The sequence below is a fragment of the Balearica regulorum genome, chromosome 8 (genome assembly GCF_011004875.1).
Source record: "Balearica regulorum gibbericeps isolate bBalReg1 chromosome 8, bBalReg1.pri, whole genome shotgun sequence".
NCBI classification, from domain to species: domain Eukaryota; kingdom Metazoa; phylum Chordata; class Aves; order Gruiformes; family Gruidae; genus Balearica; species Balearica regulorum.
The window spans coordinates 19,780,377-19,804,850 of NC_046191.1; the positions used below are offsets into that span (position 1 = coordinate 19,780,377).

Consider the following 24,474-nt stretch of genomic DNA (forward strand, 5'->3'; position numbering starts at 1 on the left):
AAGAATGGTAGCATAACAAATGAGACAGGATCTTCTACATACCTTTAAGAAAAAATATTTATTTATAAAAATACACTGGGATCAGTTTGAGAAGTGTGGCAATAAATACAGTTCAAGGAAGAAAAAGCATTTCTACATGGATATATTATGGCACAATAAAAGGTAAATGCACCATCAATCATGGGACTTCTGTTGGCTCAAGACTTTGTACAAGCTCCCTTTTTAGTAAGACAACTATTTCTAAGTTTGGTCAGTGTTGATAATGGAATGAATAGAAATCACAAATGCACGCTTATGTCTAATGCAGGACTTACCATTAGCAAACAATACCTTAGAAACCTAGTAATGATATTTAGATCACTAATGTGATATCTTAGGTTTAATTGGCAAAGACCCCATTTAACTGTAAGCATGAAATTCTTTTATCTCATCTGGAAAACAGAAAAGCTGTAAATATATAAAATGAAGGCTTACTGTGGTATGTAAATACCTACTTTAGAGATTGTGAAAATGCATAGCTCCTTATTAGACTGTACAAGAGCACTCCCCCTTTCACAGTATTCCTTTTACTTCATATGCAGTTATTGTTTATGCTGTAGACTACAACTGTTACAGCACTAAAGGCAACTAGACAGGGAAAGGGCAGAGAAAGGAAAAAGGAATGTACGTAAGGCAGTATTTCTTTAGGTACATTAAGCATAGTGTGTAGGAAAGACAGGTAACAATTCCACAAGGCTAGCTTCGTTCTTACTGAATAAAATAATGGACTAATACTGAAATTCTGATGCAAAGCTAATAATCAATGCCCTGGTCACTGTACTGACCATGGTAATCTCTTTGATAGTCATCTTGGTACTCTCCATGATAGTCATCTGGGTATTCTGCCTGATAATCGCTATCGCTGATTTCTGACCCGTTAGTTCCTGTTCCTTGGCTGCCATTATGAATGACAGGTTCTGTTGGTGCAGCACAGTACTTGGGGTCATACACTTGTCGTCCAAGCCCATACACGCTCATTCCCTTCTGTGAAGCTACTTTGTTGGTACCCATTTGTAATGAAATAGTTGAGTTATCCACAGGTTGTAATATGTGCTTCTGATCGTAGATGTCTCTCCTGGTACCTGGTGCCAGCATACCAGCCTAATAAAACAGGATTGTAGAGGTTCAGTAAGAAGGTCGAGAGCTGTGATTGCTAGACTTATGATTACAACTGGTACATCTTATTGAAGTGCTAGAAAGTAGGAATTAAAGTATAACAAAACATAGCACAGCAGCATGTGTTCACTAGTAGGGTAAGTCACAGAAGTCCTTGCAGAAAGGTCCAGTCTATTGTCCTCTGTGGAGAGAATATACTAAGCGTTCGGACTGAGGTAGTACCCAGGAAGCAATTTCTTTTTTGCATCTGTCTAGTTAGTACTTGCAATGAAGTTGCTGTTTTCTTCTGGTATAACACGGCCAGATGGCAATTCTAGAAACACCAGGGCATTTTTGTGCCTTACGATACTCAGCACAGAACACTGTGATAAGAAATTCAAGTTCTTCAGTTACTGCATAAAAACACAGCTGAACTGCCCCCTCTCACTGCTGCCAATTAGACTCTGCTACTGCATGCAACTCGCAGACCCTCCTATCCCACCGGGCTCTCCCAGACTGCGTCACCCGCAGTCCTGCTTACCTGACTGGCTCCTTTATTAGTGCCCATCTGTAGGCTAATCGTGGTCTGGTCAAATGGCTTGTCAGTTTGCATTTTCGGATCATAGAGGTGTCTTCTAGTTCCGTAAGCAGTCATGCCTGCCTGGCTGGCACACTTGTTGGTGCCCATCTTTATTGGGGGAAGGAAGAGGAGGACAGAAAAGGTGATTTTTATTTGTACAGCAAGCACAGGCAAAGGAAGCAAATATGGTTGGTAACTGTGATGGCTGATGGAAAAAGTAATCACGGTGCATGCTTTCCTCACGTAGCTTGACCACTACCTGTAATAAATTACCCTTTCTCCATACTGAGCTTCAAATAGAAAAATAAAGGCAACTGTCATCCTAAGGCATTTGCCCAACTGCATGTGCAATTGGAATGGATGTACACATCAAAATGTAACAATGAACTTTGACCCTGGACAGTAATGATTCAATTACACTGCCGCAACTTCTCTACCATGGGAATTTTAAGGTTTTATGCCAGTTAATTTTGGGTTTATGACTATTAAGCAAAGTGGAGAGGGGAAAAAGCTTTACCATACAAGGAGCTTCAGCTATCCAAAGACTCCTACTTTAAAACCACTCTAGGGGACAGAGATGATACTGCTAATATTAGCTGCTCCTTTCCTCCTTACCAATCTTATTGCAGATGTAAAACAAACAGAAAAACCTTCCAGGCAGTCACTTGAGCTTATAAAACTAATCAACTGCTTTCAAGAATTAAAACCTCATACCTCCTTCCACGATAAGAATATATTGTAATTCTGCAGCTAGTTTTGCATAAACAATATATTGGTTAATCAAAACAAGAAAGTTGTTCTCAAATATAACAGATTAACCGTAAAATTGAATTTCATACTTACCTGCAGGCCAATTACACTTTGTCCAGCTTTTAGTTTTCCTGCATCAAAACTTCGTGCTTGTTTCTCTGCGTATTTGACACCAATATCAATTGTGGTATGAAAACCTTTAGTTTTTGCCTATTTAGGGAGAGGGAAGATAGAGTATTCAGTGTTTAAGGCATATTTTCCGCTACTGGAACACTAGCTTTATGGCCCTGACCCTGGGCTTTCAAATAATGCCACAAGCAGGTTTCTCTCTTATGAGAGAAGGTAAGAGTTCTGTGAGCCTCCCCAGTTCTGTGTATGCACACGCAGCTCCAGGGCAAGGCCACCTGCAGCCAAGAATCCTCACTCTGAACTCCAAGCCTTCCCTGGAGGCATGCAGTAGGACACAGCCCTCTGAAGTAAAACCTCTGCAGTACGTCTGACTCACAGTAGTATCTATCCCCTCCTGTATGCTGTTTTCTGTATTTACACGAGTGGTAAGTGTGCATCTGGACTGGAACGTGGATTTGTGCCGATTCCAGGGGTACAAATACTTACCAGGCCTGCTAGTGCCACTAAAGTAGTCTGTACTTGAGTCATATTTCCATTTTCAAAAAGATCGTTTGCTTCAAAAATATCATGTGGCTTCATGCCGTAGACTTGGATGGCTTTGATAAAATTCCCAATGTTCTCCAGCTAAACAGAAACAAAAGAGCTAGTTTTCTACTCAGTGTTTCAATTCAGAAACTAATTTTAAAGTTTTCTGGTGTTGGTTGGTTTGTTTTGCTTGCTTTACACAAGTTCTTTGCCTTGTGCAAACTGAACAAAATGGTGTGGTTAAGAGTGACTGTTGGGAAGTCTGAGATTATTTTTCATTACTTTTAATACTGACTTCAGAAATCAATCTAAGGGTTTATCTATCCTGGCATCTCTCCATCAGTGAGAATCATATGCTTTGATGATCAAACTGCCTCAACTGTGTCCCTTCCAAGAGAAATCCTGATCTAAAACCTGCTTCAAATTGGAAAATTTGACATAGTGTCCATGCTATTTGACTTCAGCAATTGACAATCTTGAGTAAAACGAAAACATAATAACATGGATAGTATCAACATTTAACTTGGTTTGAAGGCATTAGCTTGCTCACTTCCTGGGACAAATTCAGCTAAGCTTTTGAGGTTGGTTAGCACTTTGTAGCACTGTGTGCTGTAGAAATTGGAAAGCAACGTGGAGTACAAGAAGTAAGGACTGAATCTCATCTTTCCTTCTAAAGTCTTAAGAGGTATTACAGCTTTTTTAAAAAATAAAAATCCTCCCCTGTGTTTAAAAGAATTCAATGCCAATAAACCCAAGAAGCTTACGTAGCAGCATTAAGCTAGACCCAGCAACAGGAAAGGCAGTCAACTCTACCAGCACCCCCTCCAACACCTGTTCTAAATGCATGTTGCCTTTGATAGTGCCCCCTTTGAGGGGGGCAAGTGCTAGATAGAGCACTGATAAGAAATCAAATTTTGGATACACTGAAATAAAATACATGCTGTAGTTTGCACCATATTGTTTTCTGAGTTGTGTTACACAACTGTTTCTTCCGAGACTGTTCAGGTCCTTTCCCTCCCCAACCTTTCCAGCTGCTTTCTCAGGAGGACACTTCATATGGTGACCTCCCGTGTCCAGGTACAGACAAGCTGTTGACCTGACACCTTGAGGAACTGCCTGGATGGAAAACTCCAGTTGTGATTTGATACAAAAGTTAACACTTTTTTTAACTTAGAAAAAGGCCTTGCTGTAGGGGTCTGTGTTCTTCTTCCATCTGAAATGTCACCTAAGAGCTAAAGCACTACTATTAAATATGTACACTCAACTGCCATTTATGAGCCATCTCAGCTATAGCTGCTTTTTTTGTTAGATGCTGTTCATGTATGCTGTAGCCTTGACTGTTACGTATGTATCACATACAAAACTTGGTGCTATTAAGATTTAAGGTGTACCGTATTCACAGCAAATTTGTTAATACAGAACAAAAGAACTGTTTGGGGGTCAGAGGGGTTAGAGGTGTAGTTGTGGGGGTTTTGGTTTTTGTTTTACCTGGTGCCAATTTAGTTTTGACTGATTAATTTTCTTCACTGATCCTGGCTGCAGCTTATTTATAAGCCTGGGGAGGTGAAAAAAAGGGAAATGCTTAAACAATGAATCTCATCCTTATACCATCTCTGCAGGCATTATATAATATTTTCACTCATGCTTTATTAGTTGCATTAGTTTCATCAAAATGGTTAATTTTTTGGTTTATACAGAGTGCCTAGCTCAGATCTCCAGTCTAACAAGTCTAACAGACCACAAAAATTTTTGTGTGCCATTTGATTTTTATAGAAAAGAGCTTCACCGTTAAATTTAGAAATACTTAGAAATCTTTGCCAAAATATAAAGGAGATTAAAGTTTTCATTCTTTTCCACAGTTTCAAAGAAGCTGTCTCCCACCCTACTGCCAGCTGTCGTTGACTATTATTGTTGATGTGTTTGAAGGGGAGTCTTCAGAAAGTCCCTCCTTAATTCCTCAAAAGTAGAAAATAAGGTTACTTAATAAATGCTTACTCGCATAAGATTATGCCATCTTTTAATCCCAGTTGAAAGTTTGCACCAATGCTCAGCCCTGTAACCTCTTCTATCCAGTTACGCAGATCTTCTTCTATCTGGGGGTCGTATTTCAGGGCAATCTGTAACACAAGCAGTTATGAAGTTACTTCACAAGAGAAAACTGCAATTCTTTTCTCCCCCCAAATCCATTTCAAAGCATGCTGTAGCATTTATCCAGTGATTTTATTGCTAGATTTTAAAGTGTATTTTAAATATCAGAGCACAGAGGTAGGTCTTTTAGCCTTTTTACTATAATAAAGTTTATGGCTTTACTAAATGTTTATTTGCAAATAGCACTTCGAAGCACTTAACAGTTCTTCCTACTGTAAGAATTGCTGGAGCTTGTGAATTCTATGACTGTGACAACTGCAGAGGAATGATGACTTTTTTGAAAAAAATATTCTACCCAAGATGTACTTCAGCAGAAAGTCAAAAAGTGTGTTATGAACACAAGAAGTCTGACTTGCTATACTGCTCAGATGTAGAGTTCTACATGGGAACTTTTATATATTAGATTTGAAAGTATTCAGCCAAAGATTATAGTGGGATTGCTTTTTTAGCTAGGCTGTCATCAACAGAGATGACCTAGTAAGTTTTCCCCTTGTTGCTACAACATTACAAGTTATCTTGTGGGGGATTCTGGGGGTAGTGTGTGTGGCTTTTTTAAACTGGAGCGTTAGTATGCCTACTATTTCTCTTTTCCTTGGCCTTGCTGGAAGCCTGATAGAATAAACTGTGATCTCATGTCTTAATTGCAAAGAGAGAAAACCTGCAATGGTCTTGTAAGTTAAAGGCACCAGAGGCCCAGAGTTGTTAGCAAGGAGACTTAAAAGCTCCTTTTCCAGGAGCTTCACTACTCAGTGTGTCAGTTTATGCTTCAGTCACCAGAAATCAATCCATGTGAATGGAATACTTAAAACTGGTAAACTTCAACAACATGAGCAGCTAACGGGGTTCCACACTCCACTCTCTGCCCATCACCCCTCTCCCTTGAAGAGACTGAAAAGCAGCTCCAACTTCCTTCAGCCTAAACTTGTTACCTTTGCAATGCTTTTCAATATCGGTGAGTTGGAGAAAGAGATTCGATCATTGAAAGCATTGCTACTTTTTCTGCAAACAAATAAGTTATCTGGCATAAATAACCTCCACTAGTGTGGAGGCTGGCAATGCTTTTCCACCTTTGTTAGAAGTTGTCCTGCATGGGTCAGTAAGCAAGAAGGGGAATGAGGAGCTACCGTGAGAAACCTGACAGGCAAGCACAGAATGTACTTGCAGTATTTCTAATGGAAAATCAGCTCAGCTACCACCAGTTGCTTACAAATTTGTAACCAGAAACTCATGTAAAGCCATTCGCATCAAAATGTAAATTTCAGACTTTTTACATATAGTCTTAGATTTCAGCCCAGAAAGGCCAGATAGCAGCAGCTATTTATACTGCAGGCGATTATAATTCCAACCTATCTGAATTACTTGGATAGAGGCAATTGCTGCATTTTTGCTAGCGTTAGTAATCCCCAACTCCAAACTGACCAAACTAAAAATTACAGTATTCTGTTCTCTATTTTTCTTCTAAGGGGAATGGAAAATTCCTGTACCTCTGGCTTTACTTCAAAAACTTGTCTGAGTAATACTTATTTTCCTTAGACTATTTGTAATAGTGGTGCTATGGTGCCTTAGTTACAGATCAGGCTAATGAACTTATTAGCCATTACCTTATTCAGATCTTGATTAAGGTGTAAAATTTTGTGCAGTATTAGGCCCAAGATGACAAGTACCTCAGTGCTTAGACCAAAGCTGGTCTAAGATAATTGATATACACTTTTCTTATTGAAGAACGAAGGCAGAAAGCTCAGGTAATACTGCCCAGTGCGAGGAAAATGTCATGGCTTTTTTTAATCACGCCTTTTGGATATGAGATAGCTGAGAAGCAGACTAGAAAAACTTGCTGAAGTCCACAGAACCAGGACACCTTCATAGAGGAAGCCAATGCAATTTTGTCTCTTCGGTGACGGATTGTCCTCCTGCACCTCCCTTATGGTTAGCACAGGAAGCAGCACAACCACATTCTTTATTTATAGCAATGGCAATAATAGCAAAGGGCTAACAGAAAGGTTAACATCTTGAAAAAGGTATATAAGGAAGTTGATTGGTTATCATCTTTCTCCTTCCTAACCTGGTGATCAGCTTACAAACTACTTCTCATGGCTATTTTTATTTCCTATGGAAATAAGGCTTATGTGATCAAACTTAAGAGAAGAGTAGCAGTCTTGAACGGTTATTGTGTGCAAGTATCTATGCAAAGGAGAAAGATGCCAAAACATCCCCAAAAGACTGGAACATAGCATCATACTCTTCTTACACATTAGAGAACCTACAGAGATCTTACAAAAGTGATCTCACCCACAAAATCTTGTTACATGTACATATATTTCTGTACACCAGTTCAAAAGAAGAAACAGGATTTGTAGAAAGGCCAGAAAAATGGCAAAAGTTTTCCTCATTTAATAGTAAGTGCATTCTTTATGTAAGATTAAACTGAGCTGAATATTAAATTGCTGCCCCCATTGCTTGGGGAACTTAGAAGTAATCATACGGAATTTTATCACTTCTTCTGAAAAATATTTACTTTATGTTGGAGTACTTTACCATGTGTTCAAATCTTTAGTTTTTCATGAGGTTTTAAATTGTCTTGGGGTATCAGTACAGTGCTTATCTATAGACAGGATGTAAAAAATGCTTGTACACATGAGGAAACTTGTCTTGTTGCCACTAAAAGCATTACTATTAAGTCTGCTAGTTTTTGGAATTGTCTTCACTATTGTACAGTTTGACTTAAATATGGTAAAGTTTTTGTTCTGATTTTTGAACTAGTGTGAATCTAGGTTACAAAAAGTGAAGAGTGGTGATAGTTTCTTTGAAAATTATACTCTATCCACCTGAAAAGCTAGAGACATGGAAACTTTAGAATCTGGTTTTAAACATGTGACAAGAAGAGGTTAAACAGGGAGAGTGACAGGTCAGGTACTACCAGAAGCCAGGCATTGTGCTTACTCTGAATCTTTGCTCTTTTACTCCCGATGGCACAACCAGAAGTTATATAACAGTAAGTTAGTGAATACTTCATATTTTCCACATCTGTCAGAGTTGTTCCAGTTTTCTTCTGATTGCTATCTATGAGGGGAAGCTGGAAGCTTTGATATAAATGAACAAATGTTATGGCTTTTTCCATTGCTACCGACCTACATGCCAACATTTGATCCTTTTATAGTACTGAACTTTCATGGAAGATACTTAAATCTTACAAGTCCTCAGCAAAAGAAAACATCACCTACTAAAGATAAAAGCAGTAGCTAAGCAGCTTCATTCAAAGTGTACATCATCAGTGTCATGACAAAAAGCTACAGTTTCAGAACACTGTAGAAAAGATTCAATTGTACAATGGATATAAAGATTTTACAGGAGTTTAAAACCAGCTATTGGGAGGCCAACTGTTAATTTCTTTATTTTGTTCTGACAAATCTTGAAAGATATATAAAGTTATAAATGCTATTCCTTTTGCTGATGCGTCAGAGATACAGATTTAATAGTTAGAAATATCTTTGAAAGGAAACTAAACTTTATACAAGTGGTCAAAATTGTAGGTGATCTAAGGTTGTGGGAGGAAAAGGGTTAAGTGTCAGTCGCCTGTTACAAGCTGATCTACGTACATTTATGCCAATGTATGCTTTAGGCTAGAATCCTCGGGTTAAGCTTGATTCCTCTGGCAGCTTCACGCCCAACTCTCGCGTTCGGGTGGTTCTTTCCTGTTTGGGACCTCTCAGAGTGTAAAAACCCTCCCTCCGTCTGTAGTATAAGAACAGCAATCATCACTGTTTTTATCAAGCATATGGATTCCTGGAAACAAGTGAAGTTCTGTTGGCCAACTTTAACAATCTGCCTGTGTCCCTTGAAGTTACTCAATGTGCCTGTAGCATGTTAAGTTTGAGTGATGATGTTAACCAGTATTTCACACCATAAATGATATAATACAGACTTTCAATTGTCCTTTTATACTAATCTTTTCCAAATTACGCAGTACACACTGTATGCTAAGAGCTACATATATGCCAAATCTCTAGCTTAAGAGTTCAGCTGTCTATGCTGCTGCTACTCTGGAAAAATACCATAACAGTATCTCAAGAAAGAGTTTAAGCACACTGCATAGCTTTTTACAAGTCACTGGGATGAACAAACAGAAACCTTAGTAAGTTGAAAAGCAGATATAGAAGATAAAGCTTTCAGAGTTACCCATCACGTTGTAAGAGCTCATGCTTCTTAGTTAGGATGAAACTTTTGACTAAAGCTTCAGGCTTTCTGCCCCCACAGTAGGGGTCAAATGTTTTAACGTGCAGCACACTAAATTTCAAGTACTAGTAAGCATTTGAAGAAACTGCTCTCTGGTCAAAAACTTTAACAATAAAAGCATGTGCTTGTTGAAGTGAGTGAACTACTCTATCATAGGAACTGTGTTTGTCAACAAAAGCTAAGATTTGTATATGCATAGAAGTGTGGCAAAATAGGTCATACGTTGCTGTTTTCCAAGGTAAATAAAGTGCACAGCCATGTACAGCAAGAGAAGTAGCCAGGACTTTACTCCAAGACAGTGTATGAAGAGGTTACATACATACATTTTCACCAAAGTGAACAGAAAAATAAATAAGGCCCTAAGTTTTAGATGTTAATATTCTTTATAGGGAGAAATTTGGTGTGGCTCATGTCCTTGCTTGAAGTGACATAAAATTACTAATTGTTCAGTCAAAAAAAAAATCAAGTAGAGAAAGCTTACTGGATTTCTAATAAGTATGGGAACATACTCATCTCATACTGAATTTAATCCATATCTAACCAAGGGTTTTAATATTACTTTTACACATTTAGGTCATAAACTACTGAAAGCAAATAAAGATAACTAAGGGAAAACTCTAGCTTTCAAGACCTAAAATTGTACAGTTTACATTTTAAGCAGCAATTTGTTCCTATATCAACTTTTCAATTTTATTAGCTTGGAACTATCTGACTGAAACAGAATTTTTATGGTTTCAGTGGTGCCTACAAACATCCTTTGCATTGAAATAAGTACAACCCTCAGGAGCGATTTGTCTTGGAGAGGCCAAAGATGCCAATGCTGATACTTTTTTGTCATTTGCTTGGCACTAGTTTGCAACGAGATATTTCTCCTTCCCTTTTAAAGGCTTTATGATGATATGAGGAAAGATGAAAGCATCGTTATCTCCTGGTATCAAGGCAGAAGCTCTCAGAAGTCCTTACTCCTCAGAAGTCCTTACTCCTCAGAAGTCCTTACTCCTCAGAAGTCCTTACTCCTCAGAAGTCCTTACTCCTCAGAAGTCCTTACTCCTCAGAAGTCCTTACTCCTCAGAAGTCCTTACTCCTCAGAAGTCCTTACTCCTCAGAAGTCCTTACTCCTCAGAAGTCCTTACTCTGAGTGAGGCAGACTACATGGCCAGTTCCAAATCACTCTCCAGAATTCCAGCTACCAGCACCTGAGCTGCCCTGTTCTGTTCATCACCTGCTATTCCAGAACACTGTTCCGAATCTCACATCTAAAATTTACACAGCAAAACACTTGGGACAAAAAAGTGTTAGGAGCTCACTGGTTATGTGAATGACCAAGAAAAAGGGACAGAACAGTAAGTTCTCTCCTAAGCAGAAAGGAACAAAATTTTTCTAGATTTTTTTTTTTAATACAACTGAGTTAAAACTTTCTGGTTAAAATTCTGTGTAAATAGATTACATATCTAATCTTCAGCTTCAGAGATGAGGGAGAGTGACAATCACATAATCAGTATTTTTTTGCAGAACAGTTCTAGTTGTCTGCCAAGAGAGTGGTTATTTAGTCAAAGAAAGTGGTTATTTAGTCAAAGAAAAAATAAATAGCATACCCTTTTAAGTTGAGAGAACCCAAGACAATGGGAAAATACAAGGGTTTGATTTTTACTGAAAGTGTGTGAGAAGAGGGAGTCACAAAGTACCAAAGTTACTGTCAAGTGGAGCTTCTTCCCACTTGAGTTACCAACCCAGTGACATTTCATTGTAAGGACAAATGAAAATTCCCTGTTAATTTCACACATGTTGACCAGGGCTCCATGCAAAAGAAAATGTCAGCAGAGGCATATTTGTGCACAAGAAACCCAAAGGTAAAGGGAATGTAAAAATCCAGATGAAAACCAAAGGGGAAAGTACTTTGAAAACTGAAAGCCACCATTAAGTATGCCCTGGTATTTGAATATGGTTTTATTTTCCTGTCATTATGGCCTGTTGTACAGAAAGGCAGAGAATACACTGTGTTAATGCTAATATTGAAAAATCTTGCTATATCCCACTGTGCTACTTAGCACATAAAAATTTACAGCTGTATCCATTTTGCTTAATATTCAACAGAATTTTTTTGTTATGTGTAGCATAATTGATAACTTGCCAACATCTGTTTTCTCTGTAAATCACAATTTAGGCTACAATTTTTAAAGGAGAGATGGATGAGCATTAATTCAAAATTCCTGGCACTCTTCCCATAGGCACCAGTTTAAACTCCGTGAAGTAAGAACAAGCTATGCTTCAAAGTTTACAAGTGAGATACCTGTAGTCATCCATGGTGCTTGTTGCTAGATCAGCAGGCTATAAGAACTAAGTGTTCTACTCCCTGGCTGTCCAGTATGACTTTGTGACAACTTGCAAACCATGCAAGAAGCAAATGCTACCACCTCTTCCCTCAAAGTGCACCAACAACCCAATGTATGCCTGCCCTGTGCTGAATACTGCTCAGTCTCTGCAGCTGTACTACTGCAACGCCAATTCAAATCTGTTCTCGTAGTTTTCCTCATATTTCCTTCCTTGTCATAGTCACAGTTTATCTGGCTTGTAACTCCAATTCTCCTTAGTCATCAACTTCCACTTTCAACTGTAGCACCTTCTGGTCCTGCCACCACCCATTCTACTTCTTGGTATCAAGTCCCTTTGCACTGTATCTTTAGCCTGGATATTGCCGAACCATTTAAATTTCTTCACAGAACATGGTTTCAGTAACATTCGCTACCTATTATTTGAAATCATTGCTATTTTCATTTGAAAGAGCACTAGAAAATGAAGTTTCTTCTCAGCTAAGACAGCATTGATCCAACCCGATGCACGAAAGCCTGTTACTCCCCAAGGAGGAGATTCTCCTTCTTTGAATCCCCCCAGTATGACTGGCTTGAGCTCTGATACGACACAGCAGGCTCCAACATCCCTAGCAGTGACGTCTTTGGAAACAACGTGCCAAGCACTGCACTGAAAATACTGGTAACCTGCTGTGCTGACAGACTTCAGTAATACCTAGTTGCTCTCGTTTGGAGGGGAAAAAGAATATCTAACAGAACAATCTAGTGCATAAACAGCAAAAAAAAACCCCAACCCAAAATGTGAAAACAATCTAGTTTTCCTCATAGTAAGCATCTCCTGCGACAACTTCTACTGTAACTCTGGGGGAAGAGTAATTCTCAAAGGCTAAAGGGAGCCTACAAACAGAAACAGTCACATCAATAATCATTCTATCTTCTGAGAGTACTTTTCTAGTTTATTGCTACTATAGCATTGCAGGAAATTGGATACTCTTTCAAGTTTAGTTATCTTTCTCCCCAGTAGAACACTTCTAAAATATGTCATATTACAAGCAGACTCTATCGTGACTCTCTAGCTCTTCCCCAAGGTCCAACTGTGTTGACAAGTCTTCCAACTTCACCTTCCAAATAGGACCACAAAATCTTATTATTTTAGTCAGAGTCTCTCTCCACACCTTTTTTCTTCTCTTCAAGCCCTCTTCACTTACCAAAACAGAGGAATTATGTTTTACAGTAGCAAGCGGCTAATTAGTACCTCAAACATACCTCTCAAAAGAGTTAGCTAAAGAAAACTGCAGTCTGTCAATACAAGCTTTGCTACATGTTGCTCAAACTGCACTTTGCCTCTCCAGCAAAGGTACAGCCCACGCTGCGTTTTCTCAGCACAAAAGTAAACCTCAAGCCTCTGCTGCTGTCACACCTCTTTTGCACCAACTCCCCCCCTCCCCAGTAAGCTCAGACACTTGACTGTTCACTGCCACTTGTGATCCCAGGCATCGGCTTGACTGAAGGATGAACCGGATGATGCAGCCAGTCCCGAGGTAACAGGCATTTCCCCATTAATGGTGCTCAGTGTTTCCCACTGACTGCTCTGATCCTATTTGGTTGCCTGTCAGCCTGCAATAAGTATTCATAAGGAAAATACAGATTTCTCTGTTTCTTACCACCGCTTCATCCTTGCACAAAATAATCCAATCTGTTTTTTGTGATTTAGGTGAAAGATGTGATTTCTTAAGTAGTTCCTTAGCTTCTACTGAATAGCAAAGTCTGCCTAGATTTATCTTTAATACAGATAGTACATCAAAATCTCTGTATTCACACAGCACGTTTTTCTGGTTGAGGTAATTTTCCTCATATCCAGTTTTCTTAGCAGAAGCACAAGAAATGGAGGTTTAGATCATCTTGCCTATCAGTTGCTTCATACTATTGTTTTGTTTTACCACCACCAAAAAAATTAAAAGCATTCAGCGCAAGGGACAAAACATAATAATCTGCTTCTGCTGCTCCCTGCCCTCCACCTCACCCCCTCCCTTCCTGCGTGTATCTCTGACTGGTTCAAGTTCAGTAGGTGATACACAATGTTGATTATATTCCAGGAAACATCTAAAATTATTTTGGATATGGCCACCCAGGCAAGTTGTGCTTTAACTACATAAGAAGAGTTATAAGAAGAATATGATCTACAATTAATGTGATGTTAAAAAAAAAAAAAGTGGTGGCCATAACCACATTAGAAAATGTTTACTTAATTTTGTAATAATATCCATCTTTAAAGGCCTACCATTGGTATTTAGAAGATGACTGAAGGAAGTCTAAGAAAAGTAAGAGTATTTGAAATTTACATAGCTCCTATAGGCAGTTCTACATAAATCATAAAATCTGCATAGCAAACGGCTGGACAGACTTCTTTAAAACATTTTATGATTAGATGAACTTTTAGCTCAACTGTTTATTTAATGAAAATGTAGTTTATGTAAAAATCAAGCCATAAGCCTGCTATACTGAAGTATAACAAGTACAAAAGAAAGTACTGCTGTTAAAGTAGGAAAGACAGTCAAACTCTTAAGCAAGAAGTTCTGATTAAACACCCTGTAGTAACTTCTAAACCAACAGTTTCAGCAATTAAGCACAAGCAGAAAGAACACTTAGCACTGCCAGGGGTGGGTGGGGGATGCACACATACACTGCACCCAAAATCCAGGACACCACAACCTAGGTTGTGGTCTCATTATGCTGCACCCCTGAATTCACCATAGGCTTGAGATACACAAGCAGCAGTATGTGTGGGCAATGCTGTGTTCCAAATGATGGGTGAGAGGTCCCAATCCTCAATTATTTAAGATTCCATTATTATTCTGTAGAACAAAATGCTCAGGTGCCCTGACTGAACTCTTTGTTAGTTATGTTTTGTCCCCATTCTTTTCCATCCATTCACAGATCAGTTCTTCATCTCTGGTGCTTAATGTCACAGCTTTTTTTGTTAATTTGTTTATTAAAACCTCCTGGATTCTTTCAAATAAAAGTACCTTTCCATATGACAAACAACACTTTCATACCATCATTTATTAATGATAAAGGATGCTATCAAGACAGACCATAGTAAGAAGGCAATAGTCTTTATTTTTTTAGAAAGTTACTTGTACTTTTTACTTTTATTGGGCGTGATTAATACAAGGATGTCAGCAAGGTAAGGGGACAGCTTCTTGCAAAAATAAGCAAAGAACATTCAGTCTTGAACACTAGATACATGTCTGAACTACGTATGCTTCATTGACTTCACGCTTATTGACTTTCAGACACGATATATAACGTAACTTCAAACTGATCCCCCCCTGAAGTGTTCTGAAGTTAACCAAAGCAGCGGCAGCTCAGGCTGGTCAGGCGGTGGGAATCTCACCAGGAGCTGCAGCACAGGTCCTGCTCCAGCACATCCTCCTGCTTGGCGCGTGCTGGCTTGGGCTCTGACTCGTGCTTTGTCCGTGCTCAGCACAGAAGGGAAATGTGGTGGTGGGGGCCCCGTTAGCAGCAAAGTAAGAGCTGGCTTTCACCATGAACCTTTGAATATAACCAAATCCCCTCCCGAATGCATGTGCCTGCTATGCCTTATCTTTTGCTGGGAAGGCTTCTAGCATTTAGTCAATTCATTAGGGACAACAGAAAAATACTTTTCAATTAAATGACTCTTATTCAAGCAAAACCAGGAATGCTAAGATAATGCTCTCTGTCTATAAGAAGCTGTAGCAGTGGAAATACCAACAGGAAAGCAATATAACAGGAAATCTTTCTTAGCAGGAAAGCAAAGTTAGGTTTTTATAGTAGTGATGTCCAGTTTTACTCTGGGAAGAGCCATCATTCAAACATGCAAAGCAGAGTAGGAAGGTTTAGAATCTATCCATAATTCAGCCAGTTAGGACTTGCAGATTAGATCCCACCTTCATGAAAGCATTTCAGAACAGCAATGAAGTGCAGAAATATCTAGGTTTTGCCCAAATCTAGGAAAAGACTTGGTGTTCAAGTTCTGCAGGGTGTATGCACAAGCCACATACAATTTCACTTTACCTCTTAAGGATTACTCTGTAATCAAAAGGATGTCTGCCTAAACAAAGTCCTCAATAACAGTCCTTTTTAGACCACAGAGGACCAGGTCAGGACTTGGAAGGGAAGCAGCAAAGGCACCAAATGGTTAAAGTCCAGTTTCCAGGAGGGAGTGAGGATCAGTGACCAGAGGCAGTTCAGACTTCCAAGGCTTTATGCAGGCTTGGCCCAGCCACTGGGATTCGGTAAGGCAGTTTGGTGGGAGTCCAAGCTGGGCACTAGACCATAGCTGTGACAGCAGCACGGCATGCCTCGCTGCAATGGTCTTCTCTTACTGCCAGCTCCTCCAGTGTGACTAAAGCCTTCGGGTCATTGTAATTTATACACCCAGAATCATATCTGCTTCAGGTAAGAGACAGCTTTATATAAGCAACTACAGTTAAATTATGTCTTGTCTCCTACTATCTACTATACTCTGTGCTGGTTTAAGGTGGGGAAATAAAAAAGGAAAGAAAAAGAGACAAAGGGTTTGTTGAGGGGATTTGTGTTTTGGTTTGGTTTTTTTAAGAAGAAAACCTCCAAACATAGAACCACCCACCTGAAGAAAGTCAAAACTGTTTTTGAAAGAAACACTGTAATTCATTCCCACTAAACAGAAACAACATAAATTACTCTGAGGCATTACTGCAAAACCAAAAATAATTACCCAAAAGGCAGCATTTGCTGAATATAGCTATACAAATTAACAGTTGTTTAGAATCAGATACTTACAAAAAGCATTTTTAAGCAAAAGAGTCCCTCTTAAAGAAAAAAAAGGAGGATTTTCACATGATCTCACTTAGAAAAAATCTGTTTCAAATTGCCCTACGTGTCCTGGCCTCAAGCCTGTTTTTACTAAAGGCCTTTCCTGTACAGTTCCATAGGGGATGGGAATCTCTACAAAGTTTGCCTTAAAAGGACGTGTCAGATGCAGAGTGTATACGGTGTTACGTATCTACAGAAGCTAACAATTCTGAGTACAAAGAAGTTTCTGTCCTTTATTCTCCAAGGCAAATTATAAATTATTTGGAGGCAAGAAAAAGCCTCCAAATTAATGTTCTTACAAAAAAAGACAAGGTGAGGAAAAAAAAAAAATCACTGATGTACCATTATCCCAAAACAATGCATGCATGCATCCATCCATCTTTTAAGGGTACTGACTCAGCAACAGGAATATAATAGGTATTTTTCTCTAAATTTTAAACTAAGTCTAACTCCGAAACCACACAAAAAGCACATTCATTTGTACATTTTAAACAAGTAAGCATTACTGTAATGCAAATTAAACTTCTATTTTCTGAGACTACTAATCCCATTTAATCATCATGACTCTGTCAAACTCAATTTGCTTTCTTCAGAGGCGGTCTGGCTATAGAAGGTATGCTGTGAGCTTGCATGTAAAGGATGCAAGACTTGATGCTTATCCCACACCCTTAAACATTAACCTCAGCGAGTTTTATGTTTTTCTATCACCAGTAAAACTTTTAGTAAAAATTTATTAAGCCACCAGAAATAAGGTCACATTTTATAAATTCACAGAAAGGGCTTTAAAACTGAAAGTGCAGACACTGCATGCTTCCTAAGGTTAAATATAACAGAAGTTTACAGCAAACATCCCTGCTCTCAATTTACTTAGGCACTGCCACGCTTTGCTGGCAGCAGCCCTGGCAGTTTCTGTCTGTGCTGACCTCATGCACGCACAGGAGCAGACTGGCCTAGCACTCCACCTCTGCTTTGATGTTCAGGAGGCAGCAGGAGCTAATCCCGGCTATGCCAGGCCATTCATCACCCTCCTAGAAAAAGTTGTGTAAGCCAAGACACAGAACTGGAAATCACAGCTATCACACAGGGCTTAACACAGGGCAGCGATCCGTGTCTCGCTGTTCAAGAATGGCTGTACACTGTTCCAAGTGACAGTTTTGAGACACATGAGGACTCCAAAAGATGACTGTCAGCTTGGCAATGACATGTCAAGGTTCACTGGGGATTTAAACTGTTGAGAAAAAGAAATTAACTCCTGTATCAGTGGTTTACAGCAACAACTGCCAGAGGTTCCTGGGGTAGCCACCTTCTCAGGTTTGTTTCATCTCACCTACTTGGGGGCTACTGACGAGTAAAATGGGTTATAGGGTATGTCTACCTAGCGGGGTCGTGCAAGGGCTCCTGAAGGCATCTCCTTGTTCCTGGGCTTGGGCAAGCATGCAGAACGCTCACTGCTTGGCTGACAAACACAGGAGGCTTTAAGCAGATGGCAGGGGCGCTAACATCCAAGTTGTTGGTAAGGGAGGTGTTTCCAAGGCAAATTACATGCTTCTGCTTATCATAAAAAGATGTATCATAGGTATGAACTGTCAAGTCAATGCTACATAGGTTTCGTCACCATCCATTCGTACCTGTTCGTAGGTCTGCTTATTACTGTTGTAGTATTAATACTTCTATTGGAGAAGCCACAGAATTGGAAAGCTATACCTGGTACGTGCTCAAGAGAGCAGACCTGTCCTGAGACAGTAACGGTGAAAGAGGAAAATGGCTTAGACACACTGAAGCAGACAGAGCAGGCACAATGAGGTAAACAGTAAAGGATGAAGGACAGTAAAGAATGGAGACACCGCAGTTAAGATTCTCCAATGCTGGAATACTTTCCTCCTTCAAAAAAAAAATCTAATCAAAATATGTAGCTACTGATTAGGGCTCCTGCATTAATACAATGTCTCAATCAATATCAGAACTCTTCACACAAGGGATCTTACACTAGGAGAATACAAATTAATAGGTTACTACAGCTTAATAAAGCTAGTGTTTCACTGGGCTGCTTTAAAAAAAAAATCCTCTGCAAAATTTCCAGCAAAAAGCTAAACTCATGTTTCAGCAAGTGAGGTGGCAAACGCATTCTCAGATGTAAGAGGCTTCTGCTCAGATCTGGAAGTGGTGGGAAGCATGCAGCAGGACTATTTTCTAGGAAGTGTTGTTAAACTCAAGTTACTGAAATTTAATATTGTCAGTCAAGGTAAAACTATGCATCATAGAAGTAACGAGCAGGGATATTGTAAATAAGCAGGAGAATTCGCATCATTTGGTTGCTGATACATTAAAAAAAGCATCTTAAGACTAACTGAGAAAATACAAGTTTTCATTGTTTATGTCACTAATGTGTTTCCATCAATATGTGTAGTTATTGTGCCAAACATTGACTGACTGTAAGTTTAGCTATGGAATTATTCCACTGTCATATTTATGTTTTGTGGACAGTTTTGCTTTTGACTCAGTTATCAAAACTGTACCATTAAGTACAAGTCTCTTATGTTGAATACATTCTGTGCATCTAGTTGACAGATTTCTTGACTACACCTCTAACAGCAGTTTTCACTCAGCATTTCATCAATCTCTGTGTATTACAATTATAAAGGAGGTTTGGCAACAACTATTAAAAAAATAGGATGCCTGAAGATTAACAAACTGAGAGATTTCTGGAAGGCAATAAATAAAAAAAACTAGTTATGAAGTCGTTCATTTGAACTGCAAATCTGTTACTAAAGCCTGGATCCAGCTGAAAAAAATTTCACAGTTCTTCAGAAAAAATAAAGAAATTGGACACGAAGAGAAAAGTTTCAGTCTTATGCACATTGAAACTGATATTTAGCTAGTAAATGTTGACTTCAAGAGCTATGATCAACTATCAGAAACCATAAATTAAGTGGAGCAAATTGAAGTTCAGTGGTTGATCTTGTAAAATCCTTCTGCTATTTCCTCTGAAATTCCCTTTGTAAAATCTCAGTGGAAGTATTTCTGTATTTCTGACAGCACCAAGATACTGGATTTTTAATTTATTCTCCGTGTAACAAACTGAAAATTTGTATCACAGAAAAGGGTCACGCAGGCTGATTTTATTTTAAACGAAACACCTGAATTTAATTCAAAACTTGTAAATTAAAGATGTTACTTCTTTAAAAGATATATAGACATCTATGTACAAGAGAAGGGGAATGCAGAGATCCTATACTGTCAGTTATTATCACAAAAGATATCCACCTGTGCTCTCGAAGTGTAAGTTTTCATTGCCTTTATCCAATACAGTCTCCATTTTTACTACATCATTTCAGACAACATTAATAGAAATACACTTCATGAGCAGCACACATTCTTACCTGAGGTTCATAAAATTCAGTGAGCAAACCTAAATGTGTGCTAAAGGAAAATAGTCTACAGGAAGTATGGAAGGGTAAAACAAATATAGAGTAGGAACAGTTACATTTTAAGAAGGAAAAGGATATTATTACTGTTTTGAAAGGAGGGTTGAGGAAGAGGAAAGAGAGGGCCTAACAGTCCAACTACAGGTAGCCAAAACTTCATCTAGCTATTAAATCACTAATTAAAAAAAATCGTAAAGTTCATGATTCAAATCTGGTTCCCAGTTAAAAATATTCACAAAAGAGTAATTTCTGGACAAAGCAATTAAATCCATTTATTTGGCCTGTAGCAAGTGAAATACAGTACAAGAATGTTCTCCTCAGCAGTTTCAGGAGGAACACAATAATAATACCTAAGACGGGTTAGTATTATTCACCACAATCTTCAATTCTTTTTCATTAATCTGTATTTGCCCTCGAGAGGGAAAGCAGGAACTACTACCGCCCTACTGCACACTTGCAAAATAGGAGATACTTTGTTTACAGCTTCATTTGTCCAACAGCCTCCAGTTTAAAAAAGTTTGTTTCCCTTCCTTTTCCATATCTCTAGCGCTTGACCTTTCAGGGGAGCAGCAGCAGGGACAGACTAACTCTCCTCAGCTACTCCCTGTCTTCAGAAAGTTTGGAAAACGGTATTGACCAGTGCCAGCTTCCTGACCGAGGGGGGCTTGGAAGGAAGGTCAGAGACTAGAGTCAAGACACGGGATAGCCAAATGCTATGCAAAGTCTAACTCCCCACATGACCGTATTTCTGCCCATCCTTCCTTTCACATGGAGCTGAAGCTGGCAGTGTATCAAACACATGAGGAGGGAGAAGATAAATGCCTGATCAAATACCATTTCCATGGGAAGGGTGGAGTTGCTAGGAAGCAGCTGAATGAACTGGAAACTCTCCTTCTGCCCAGTGTTCTAGTTTGCTCCACACCTTGTGCAGCGAGACAGTGGAGCAAAAGCTTCTGCTAATTTCTTACCTACCTCCATTGTAAATCAGAGACAAATACATTAGTTTGTAGCTTTATCTAATTGCATCATCATCTCGAGCTATGCTAACCTCATGCACTGCAGAAACTCTCCCATTGCTTAAGAAAATTATTTATTGCCTGCAGAAACTATCCATTTCAATCAGCCAAGAAGGCTCCTCACTGAATATTTGTTCTAGATCAAGTATCTTTTGTGATCTCAAATAAACAGGGAATTGGTTTCAAAGGGATTATGCTAGTTTGACTACCTACACATTTCTCATGCAGACAAGTTTCCTTACAGCTGGGAACCAGTATGCAAATTCCATCCTTTCTTTGTAGGAATGAGGAACAGAGACCCGTAACAGAGACCAGACACCTTATCAGTGTGAGCTAAGGTAAGGAGCAAAACAAGAGAAGGGTGGAGCCTCAAAAGAAAAAAAAGAAAGAAAGAAAGAAAGAGACCCAAACACCAAACTAAAAGATTTTTAAGCTTAGAGACAGACTCTGGGACATCAATTAAACAAAATTCTCATAAAGCATCAGGACATGTTATATTTGTCTATTCAAATACCATAACACACAAGAGGTCTCTCTGAACACTAATACAATGCTAAATGAGAAAATAAAGAACAAAAACCAAAACCAAGAGACTTTTCTGCCCAGCACAGCTGGGCCCTCAGGCAGCATTCTGTTTTCTGCAGAAAAACACTGCTTGGGAATTAGCACTGAAAACTTCAAATGAGGGCATGTAACATTCACCATCATTCGAGCAGGGAGGTACCACAGCTACATACAAACATTACACCAACACCCCATTTAAAAACACCACCACCAAAACACAATAGTTTGCATGAAGGTCAGTATTTTAGAAAGCGTGATTAAGATCAGTTCCAAAAAACTGTCCACCAAGAGTTGGAAACAAGATGTTGTTCTTCAAATCTTTGATTTACAAGACAAAAGGATTTGGGAAAAGGAATTTCTGATCATGTACAGAGACATTATTGTCTGATCCTCTGGAATCAGAGAGAAATAGAAACATATTTAATGCACGGATCCATGCAAGACACTAGATAGGAGGTACCCGATCTATCTATGACATAATTGCTTTGAAATTTGATCTCCTACTGTAGGAGCAACATTCTCAAAGTTCAAAGCCATATTTTTCACTGGAGTTTTTGGTGGTGGTGGGTTTTTTCATTTGTTTGGATATTTTAAAGGAGATGAGTTAATTTGTCTTTGGTGCATTTGAGTAATTTTTTATGGCACTGCTGCATTGACATTTCCAAGGAATGCAGCAGAGCCTGCATACAAGTAAACTGAAGGTGCCACAGAACATAATCCCTCCAGATTATTTGCATCAAAGAAAGCAGAGAAAGCGAGTGAAATAACAGCCACTCAGCAAGATAAAGTAGAAGGCCCTTTGCATAAAGGCAGGAAATACACCAGTTTCAAACCCTCTGTTAATGCACAGGCCTGGAGCAGTTCTCCTCTCAGGAGGCCCTAAGGAAGCTGATGACAATAAGAAACTGAAAGAAAGAACAAAGAACTTCTTCCCATCTTGTCCCCATAAAGGGATCACTGGTAAGCCTACACAATTCTGTTAATATTTTTTTTAAATTAGAACAGCATTTACTTTCTTCTTAATTCACATGCAATAATACACAACATATGTTTTATTGTCTTTTTTTTTAGACTGTAAAGGTACAGATAAATCACTGAGTTTAGACGTTGAAAGGAATCTCTCTGGAAGACATTTGGTTACATGATGTCATCAAACTTTGCAGCAGAACCCCACAACCATCCTGAGAAAGCCAATGGTGTGTGTGTGTGGGGGAAGTAGTATATTTTGTAAAGTTTCCAACATATTAACTTTGACTTCCTGCATAAATTACAATGTTTAAAGCAAACTACTTTGCTCCCTCCTCCCCTTTCTACTCAGCCACAAGTAAAACAGGATTTGGGGATTTGCTGAAGCCTGAAAACAGACATGTGTGAAATAACCAGTTATTAAATACCACGTTTGGAATTTAAGCCTGCGAATAAAGACACAGAGCACCAACTTATCCCTAGTTGTTTACCAGCGTAACATTTATTGCAAAGGTTTTTCCTCTTACCAGGTAATTGCTCGCCGCGAGGTAACAGTCCGCATAACAGAACACTAACATAAGCACCTTTTGTTCCACGGAACATGAGGAAAGTCAAAAGACAAGTCAGAGCAACTCAGTACCACAACGCACAAAAGGCGCGCACCTCTCCGGCAGCAGGGGCTCGGACACTGTCAGCGCAGACTTTTTGCTGTTCAAAGCAAAGCACCGGGCGCTGTGACGAGCCCCCGTCGCAGCCGCTCGGTGCTCTCCCTGCCCGAGGCGCTCTCAGCAGGGAGCGCAGCCCCGGGAAGGCCCCGCCAGCGCCGGGCCGGGGACCCCCCCCCGATCGTCCGCTCCCCCCGAGGCGCGAGACCGGGCGCCCCCGCGCGCCTTTGTGTGCCCCCGCCGGGCGGGGCGGGGCGGGGCCGCGCGGGCAGACAATGCGCGGTCTGTGCGGGGCCCACGCCGATTGGCCGCGCGCCGCCCGTGCCCATGATGTCATGTGGCTGGAATGCGCCGCGCGTCTCATCTGCTGCGCTCCGTTCTGCTCGGCGCGAAGCGGTGGACGGTGCCGGCCCCGCCGGGGCAGGGCGCTACCGGACCAGGTCGACTCGCTGCGCCGGCCGCGGCAGGGGCTTGGGACGGCTGCGGGCCCCAGCGCCGCGCCGGGTCCCGGCGAGAGGAGAGGCGACAGCGCCCGCGCGGGGGCGAGCGGGCCGTCCCGTGCCAGGGCTGCTGGCGCGTGCAGGTGCAGCAAGGGCGGCAGCACGGGACGCGGCCGCGAATCGCGGCGCCGCACACGGGGCCCGCCCGGCGCTGACAACTGTCCAGTCCCCGCCGCGGCAGCGAGCTTCCCGGGCGGCGCCACAGAGGACGGCGCTGTCCCGGGGCCGGCGGCGGGAGCATCCTTCCCGTGCCGCCGCTGCGCAGGGCGGGCGGGGACCCCTGCCGGGAGCCGGAGGCAGCGAAGGCCCTCTCCGCATCGCGTCCCGTCCCGTCCCGCCCCCGCCGGCCCGACGCGGACAAAAGCCCGGTGGAGCCCCGTGCCGCCGCTGCCCGTACCTTGTTCTTGACCTCGGCGGAGAGCCCGTAGGAGGGCCCCTTGTTGAAGTGGGTCATGTCGGCGGTCTCCCCGGTGCCTGGGGGCGCTGGTCGCAGGCGCTGGCGGCTCCGGGCTGAGGCGAGAGTCCGCCCGCGGCCGCGGAAAGTTCTAGTCCCTCCCTCACGGCCCGGCCCCGCCGCCCTCCCCGCGGCCGTTGGAGCCGCCCGCGCGCCAATCGGGGCGCGGGGCTGCAGCAGCCCCTCCCGGCCCGCCTGAGGAGGGGGCGCGCGACCGCGGGGGAGGGGCGCCCGCCC

The 24,474-nt window shown here is 40.9% G+C and overlaps 1 protein-coding gene across 2 annotated transcripts; it reads right to left on the reverse strand.

Moving 5' to 3' along the window:
- Window positions 1-39: 39 nt before the first annotated feature.
- CNN3 (calponin 3) lies at window positions 40-24,474 on the reverse strand. Of its 2 annotated transcripts, none has more exons than XM_075759977.1 (7): window positions 24,181-24,474; window positions 5,114-5,235; window positions 4,607-4,673; window positions 3,080-3,217; window positions 2,558-2,674; window positions 1,676-1,822; window positions 40-1,140 (listed from the first exon to the last, which is right to left on the reverse strand). In XM_075759977.1, the coding sequence occupies exons 1-7, from the start codon at window positions 24,235-24,237 to the stop codon at window positions 793-795; spliced, it is 996 nt and encodes a 331-aa protein (XP_075616092.1). In that variant the 5' UTR covers window positions 24,238-24,474; the 3' UTR covers window positions 40-792. The 2 variants fall into 2 exon arrangements, with proteins under 2 accessions (XP_075616092.1, XP_075616093.1); XM_075759978.1 differs by lacking the exon at window positions 24,181-24,474 and adding an exon at window positions 23,146-23,524.

Coding starts and splice junctions, on each gene's coding strand:
- CNN3 (XM_075759977.1), bottom strand. CDS start 24,237: ATGACCCACTTCAACAAGGGGCCCTCCTACGGGCTCTCCGCCGAGGTC. Junction 3,218..4,606: donor CAAAACTAAATTGGCACCAG/GTAAAACAAAAA, acceptor GTTTCTGTTTAG/CTGGAGAACATTGGGAATTT. Junction 1,823..2,557: donor AAAGTGTAATTGGCCTGCAG/GTAAGTATGAAA, acceptor CCCCCAATAAAG/ATGGGCACCAACAAGTGTGC.